This window comes from Megalops cyprinoides, chromosome 21 (assembly GCF_013368585.1).
Source record: "Megalops cyprinoides isolate fMegCyp1 chromosome 21, fMegCyp1.pri, whole genome shotgun sequence".
NCBI classification, from domain to species: Eukaryota; Metazoa; Chordata; class Actinopteri; order Elopiformes; family Megalopidae; genus Megalops; species Megalops cyprinoides.
In genome coordinates, this window is record NC_050603.1 from 11,034,733 (window position 1) to 11,042,038 (window position 7,306).

Here is a 7,306-nt window from a genome sequence, read left to right on the forward strand (position 1 = left end):
TCGTAAGAGTAATTTAACGTGAAGGAACCCAATTAAGGAAAATTATGCCAGAGCACCTTTGGTTTTCCAAGGCTGTCTTTTCATGAAGGGTAGCCTTGTCAATTAGCATTATAAGTAGTGGAAACTGACGCTGAATATACGCATGATGTTTGGTCGTATTGCTTAGATATAGCGTCTTTTTCAGTTAGTATTACTCCGAGTGACTTGAAATCGAAGTCATTTATGATGCATTGATTTAAAAAAATGCTTTTCATGCACAAACTGCATTTTAAAAATCACGTTACTTAAAATAAAATCGCTGCGCTACAGGACAAGAAAGAACAATTGCACATGCACAAGACGCACTGCCAAACCAACTGCTGTCTGGCGATAAACTATCCAGATGTGGCCAGCAAGGTTGCATACACACCACTGCACACGTTGATATCCTCCTCAAAATGCCAACACTGTACTATTACATGCAGCGTTATCTTCACTTGTGGACCACTGGGTGGCAGCATTGAGTGGCAGTGTTTAATGTTCTGTGTTGAGCGTCTGCGGCGCTTGTGCGCAGGAGTAAACGAAAGGTACTTTGGGATAATATGCAGCACTGTGCTTGATAAGGATGCTACCGAGTAAATAATGAATAATCCATAAGTCTCTGCTATCACAACCCCCTCCACCACACACACACACACACACACACACACTATCGATCACTGTTAAAAATAGTGACTGCAAAAACATGTTTGTTATCCAAGGCATGGTGTTGGTGACATTTGCATGCAACTACAGGCCATACAATGTCTTCCTGTCTCTCTCTGTTCTTACCGGATTTGGCTATGCTTGAGTGGAAATGGCTCATTTGAAAAACAAAAAACATTACGCAATGAAATTCCTTTCTGGTTTCTTTGTCATGTCCTATCTGAGTGAGTTTGTTGTTATGGACAAATCAAATGAAAAGACATTGCGGATATTGAATACAATATATAAAATATTTTAGCCCAGACCAGAGACAATATCAAATACTCACAACCTCTCAGGTGTACCAGTACATGTATACTGCATCATGTACAGTATTAACTGTCAACATCAGAAAGGCAGAGAGAGAACCTTGGTAACATTCTGAAGTAAGGGCAAGTTAGCTTTTGGGTAACATTCATGATCATGTTGTTCTGAAAAGGTGTGCTGTGGAGGCTGTTGTGCAAGATGGCTAACTTGACCAGCGCCTCTCAACCACTGTCACCCCCACAAGTGTCTGGTTCATAAGGACCCAGAGTTGCAGCACAGTCAAAAAAAAAGTTTCCTAATGCAAACAGTTACTTTTCTTATGCCTATGAGTTTGCAATAACGTCTCTACGACTGCTGTGGACATCGCATTTCACCAAATATATTTGTGACATTATTATATATTTGAATGACATGTGAAAACATTATAACAGTAACAGTATAACAGTATAAACATTTCCCACTTGCCTATTTATTCCACTGATTTCTACATATTTTTACCTGCCACAGCCAATAATGTAGTCCAAAGACATCTGGGGCAGCATTAGTCCTTTATACTGTATAATGTGATATCATTCAATTTCTTAGTAGTTTTCCATATCCAAGATAACTTACATAGCCTACAGTTTTACTTGTCCTCCTTAATACAGCTGGATATTTACTGAAACAACACCTGACAACTGTACAGCTGAAAAATTTAAGTCTATATCCTTACCAAGGGTCTCCTGAAAATGGTCCCTTTTTACGACAGGAATCTGTTGAATGAATGAATGACCTCAAACGTGGAGCAAAGCTGAATCCTTCATTTACCTTACCACGTTAAACCCAGTGTTGTACAGCAACACACCTGGAGTCATGATTCCTTCTGCTGCCTTTCGCTTCTGTCACCATGTTACTGCCCATAAAGTCTGTTTATTGTTTATTGGTCCCTGGGAACTGAAGCCAGAGGGGTGTGGGCGACCAAGAGCGAGGGCTTTTCTCAGTTGCTGATCTGTTCCTCTTGGTACGTTGAGGTTGAGATGGCACTGTAGGGGTCCTTGACCATTTGAGCACAGCGTACCACGGTCACCAGCAGAAAGAGGCAGAGCAGGAAGAGGAAGAAAAGGGCAAAGCCCAGATCCACGTCCACCTCCAGCTTTGACGGTGGGACAGCAGGCTGGTCCATCTGGCTTAACCAGGCAGGGATGGGAGTATGGGGAGGGTAGAGTTAACAGAGACAGGTAGTCAGTGAATGACAGACAAAGTTATGGAAAAGATCATACATGAGGAAGTTGTGCTGTGAATGTTTAAGGCTCAGGTAGGCCGGTATAATTACCCTTATTAGCAGAGTGTAGTGACAGAATAATCAATCTGAATGCAGTCAGGAGTCAATCCAGATGTTCTCTTTTTTTAGTGTATTAAAGTCCAGCCCGACCCTAGAACAGCACAAAATTAAAATGCAGGACATAAAAGTATATGTATTAACTTTACCTTTAATATTCAAAACACTAATGGTTGGCCAAATGGGTCTGCCCAACATATGTGTGCATAATATTTGTGTGCAACATTATAATGTGCCTGGGAGTAATTTAAGAGCCACAAAATGTAATGTGCATTGCTATAAATTTTGTCGATTTGTATATAAGGGAGGTAAATCTTCAGCATATTGAGAATGGAAGGACGTGATGTACTCACCTGTCATGTCTGTGTTTCGTCCTCAGTCGTTGTTGAAAACCTTGATGTCCTGTCTCTTCTCTTCCAGTCCCTTCTCTTTTCCTCTTCTTCGCAGTGTCCAGCCATCTGTTATCAACTGCTTTTACTCCTCCCTCTCTCACCCTAATCCTTCACATGTTCACCAAAGGGCCCCCCCATCCACACACACACACACACACACACACACACACACACACCCATGTCTACACGCAACATCGCCTGGCTCCCACAGTCTTCATTAATAGTTGAACAGGAGTTGGTTACGATTCACACAGTTCAAACGTAAATAAATCATCTTGGCCCTTTGTGTTCCTGTCAGGACACCGTCTCCCCCGGCCACTCGCTTACCTCAACACCTTTGTAATTGGAGTGCATTAGGCAGCAATATATGTCTTTGCCATGTTGATGTGTACAAGGCCTCTTGAATTTAGGGAGAAGGTAATCTTGACGGTTGAAAGTGAGAACGATTGAGGGAGCGAGACAGAGGGAGGGAGAGAGACAGCCGACACCCTGTAGCAGTTTTGCTCCGTGGCCAAAAAAAGGCAAAGCGAAAACGGACCCTACCCAATAAAATAGATTGTGTTTGGACGCCAACGGGGAGAGGAGTTGAAGGCGGAGGGCAACAGAGAAAAGTGATCCCATGCAATTAATAGAAATGGCTTCTGATCTGTGGCCAGGAGATGGAGGTGGATGAAGGGAAAGAAAACAACCTAACTCAATGACTAAGAGGGGTATTTCTGTGCTCTAAAGCTGGCAGGGAGGGCAATTGTAAAGAAGTCATGAGAGCACAAGATAAGATCATGCATTTCCCAAATTACTCACTTATTCAGTGCTGGCAGAAAAAAAGAGACAACTGACCTACAGTATGTGATTACCAGAGAGAGCATTCCAGTTCTTTGGGCTAGTAGAGTTCAATAGCAAGGTAAATGTACATGAATGCTACACTACTGCCAAAAGTATTACTAGAAAAATGAACAAAGTGGAACAGAAAAAAGCAGCGAGGATGGGCAATTCTATTCCTCAAGGTTTTCATCCTACCTCAGCTACTATCACATTCACATTTCATTTCCATTCTTAACATCCACAATTCCACAGCATTTTGTATAAAAAAACATATTAGATGAATACATTCCCTTTAGCAGTGTGGAAAACTGAGTGTAAAAACATCTTAAGACTTGTACACCTTACAGCATTGCTAAAATATTAAATGTACATGATCCAAAAATATGTTTCTTTGATGACTCTATAAAAATGTAGCATGAAAAGTTACAGATGGTAAAAGAGTCTCTTTATTATGTGCGTCTTTCTGCTCAAGAATAAACTGCAATAAACTATGTACATCAAAGTATCTAAATTCACATTCAAAGAAAGATATGGGTATGGGGGATTGGCAGAGTCTGGCCCATTGCTCCACAGCACCAAGACTTGGTCTTCAACACACTGTAGACAAGTACATAACATAAGTACGATGACAACAATTTCACTACAACATTTTGGAATTTTGACTGAGGTATATTTAGGTGTGGAGTAGTCCAACACAGCGTAGAGGTAAATTACATAGCCAAGTGTGGGCTACAATCGTATTGGGTTCCCTATTACTGCACTGCCTGTCAGAGCGATTGATAAATGCTCTTGCAGGGTTCCCATTACAAGAAAGACAGAACAATACAAGCTCTGGAGTTAAGCACAAGAGATTGGCTAGGCCTGTTCAGAACTAAACTGGAATGGGGCAAGAGAGGTGGATGAAATCTTTAAAGATGTGAGGAAAAACCATGACTCTGCTTTCTTTCTATTTTTTCACATTTTTTCCAAGATTTAAAAGATTTTCTATTTAAAAAAAAAAAAAAACATGTAACAAAAGTTTCTGTTTTCACACCTGATGATAATTACTACTTTGCCTTACTTGCACAAAACCCACTCATTTTATGTGTATCAAAGGCCACACTAAAAGAGTGGGACGGGGGGAGAACAGTCAGTATTCAACTCAAAATGACATGACAAAATACAGCAGAGAGATGATGTTCACGTGTGTGTGCATGTGCGTATCAGTTAGTAAATGGAGGAATGCATATTGATTTACCTGAGCACCCTCCATCGCCGATTGGACCAACTTGAGAATGCCCTTGCCTGAATCAATTTCAGTCAAGCTGCTGGAGTGAGGACACATCTACACTGCAACACTGTTCAGAGGTTCCTGGACAAAAGGGTTGCGCTGAAAAAAGCGTCCATCAAGCCAGATCAGCCAATCAATGGAGAGTAAATGGACAGGTGGCATTTCAAGAAAATGACGCATTTCCAGCAAATTACAAGCTGAGTGAAAAGCGCTTGTTAATCTTATCCGCTTCATTGGCGCTTGGCCATTTGACTCCATCTCTGGCTGCCTGTTGCACCTCTCCACAGGGCAGACCCATCCCTCTGGGCTCAGATTGCACAGCTCTGTACCAGGTGGCCTTTGGTCTTCCTGGCTTCCTCTTCCCTGCTGGGATCCATCTCAATGCTGCCTATGGTATCGCGTCCCAAGTCATTCAAAGGACACGTCTGAGCCATCTGATCCTGCACTCCTAGACCCCCACGATCCTCTTATACCACGTCTTTTTCTTTTTTTGTTTTTGTGGATAGATCTCCGTTGGTGATCTTTTTTAGGCCAGAAGATGTTGCAGTGTTTGCACCCATTATGGAAACACTCAACCTTTTCTATGTCATTTTTAATGATTTGCCAGCATTCAGAACTCTACAGACAGCCTGACTTGACACTTCTGTTAGAAAGCCTGATCTTGGCCTTGAGGCTGCACGTCCTGGACTTTTAGACGGGCTGAAGTTTGCTGTTTGTGGAGGATGTCGTCATAGTTCCATTATCCCTGCTGATTTTATTGCCAAGGTAAGTAATGTGCTCAGCCTGGCCAAGGACCAGAGGTATTGCATCAACAGAGCTAGCTGGGACTGTGCTGCCATCTGCTGGACACAAAAATGACAACAAAACCAGCATCACTCGCTACACCACATGCACTCATTAGCATGAACAGCTTAGCCTGTAAAATATTGCAACTGAACCAGCATAATATGGGGCAGACAATGAGTCGCAGTGCAATTCATGTGAAATGATAACATCTGAAAATGTTTGTATTTGCGTGACCGTGCCACTGGCCTGCATTCTGAATGGGATCTTGTTCCTGTTCATGCTCCTGCCCCTTCTGTGGCCCTGAAAGGTGTTGTTGGAGGTATGTTAACATTCAGATGGGGTTCGGGGCATTTTGGCTGAAGACAGGAGCCACTATTTGTTACACCGGAGGTTAGGCCTCTGTCTGCCGGGTGGTCATGCCCACTGATCTGGAATGAAGCGAACAACACCCACATCAAACATCCACACCACCATTACACAGTTACAACACTGCATCAATGCTGCAGCGTCATTCCCCATTGCCAGAAACCCATCAGACAAAAGCCTTCTTCCTCCAATGTTAAACACCGCAACCCTTTTGCAAAAACCACAACAATGTTGCACAATGACCGTAACTGCACAATGAAAGCATGACTTAAAGACAGTTTAACAAACCTGCACCATGCCTATAAAAACAAAAACAAAAACTGACAAACTGCAACTTTAACAGTACGCAATAGTGTTTCATTGAACTTACATACACTCATCCACAACCTCACACAAGACTGTACAGTCTTGGCACGAGCTGAGTCTATCGAGTAGCCAGCTGTGTGCAGGTTGCCTGGATGTATCTGATTGGCTGCGTGGGGCAGGCTAGAGGGAGGGGTTTCTCAACGGCAAACAGACAGAAGTGATCTGTGGTCTGACTCATCATCTGGCAAATACTTTCCCAGGACACACCCGTCTTACACCAACACAGAACTGGAGCGAGTGCTCTATGCACACACAAAGAACTACACAAACATAAACTGAGAGATACCTGGCTCCAGAGTGGTTCAGGTAAAAGTGCCCCTCAGTTACACAGGCTGGGCCCTGTGATTGAGGTTCAACCCCAGTCACATCACCTGCACAATGATAGCTGGGAGCCCACAGCAGCAGAACAAATTGGCTTTATTGTGCTTGGGATAGGGGTTGGCAGGTCAAACTGGGTTCTCTCATCACAACACCAATGCCTTACAGCTTGCTCAAGGGCCTGCAAGTTACTCATACACCAGCAAGGGTACATGTACCTTTACCCTCCTTTTTGTGTCTGCCTCCTCATGCATTATGGGATTTGTAGTGTGAAAAGCAGTCATGTTGACTTGTGTAAGCACCTTGCCCTGCACTTCCACCTGGATGAGGAAGTTTTCGCAGTGAGACGAGCCTAGTGTTCAACAGGTGTTTATGAGTAATTGGGTAGAAAAAAAAAGGGGGGGTGGGGGGTATAGCAGACATTGACAGACATTCCTGCACCTACCTGTGCATGAAGATTCAATCGTATCTCCTATTGGTGATACAATGAGCAGTTCCTGATCTTGCTCAGCCTGCTTATGGTCAAGCTGCACTCACCCCATATTTGCAATAGCAAACACATCCCTCACCTGCAGCATGCACCTGTACAGATTTTTTTTATTCTGACAAGGAGGGGCTGCTCAAAATATGGGTTTCCACAGGCTAAAAGGCTGCTATACCAGCAGGATATTACTGATT

At 43.1% G+C, this 7,306-nt stretch overlaps 1 protein-coding gene across 1 annotated transcript; it reads right to left on the reverse strand.

Moving 5' to 3' along the window:
• Positions 1 to 1,875: 1,875 nt before the first annotated feature.
• On the reverse strand, positions 1,876 to 2,389 carry LOC118796282 (cortexin domain-containing 1-like). Its single transcript, XM_036555097.1, has 2 exons — positions 2,303 to 2,389; positions 1,876 to 2,152 (listed from the first exon to the last, which is right to left on the reverse strand). Exon 2 carries the CDS (start codon positions 2,150 to 2,152, stop codon positions 1,967 to 1,969), a length of 186 nt encoding a protein of 61 aa, XP_036410990.1. The 5' UTR covers positions 2,303 to 2,389; the 3' UTR covers positions 1,876 to 1,966.
• Positions 2,390 to 7,306: the final 4,917 nt, after the last annotated feature.

Bases quoted from the DNA above. Each gene is read 5' to 3' on its own strand.
- LOC118796282 (XM_036555097.1), bottom strand. From the start codon at position 2,152: ATGGACCAGCCTGCTGTCCCACCGTCAAAGCTGGAGGTGGACGTGGAT.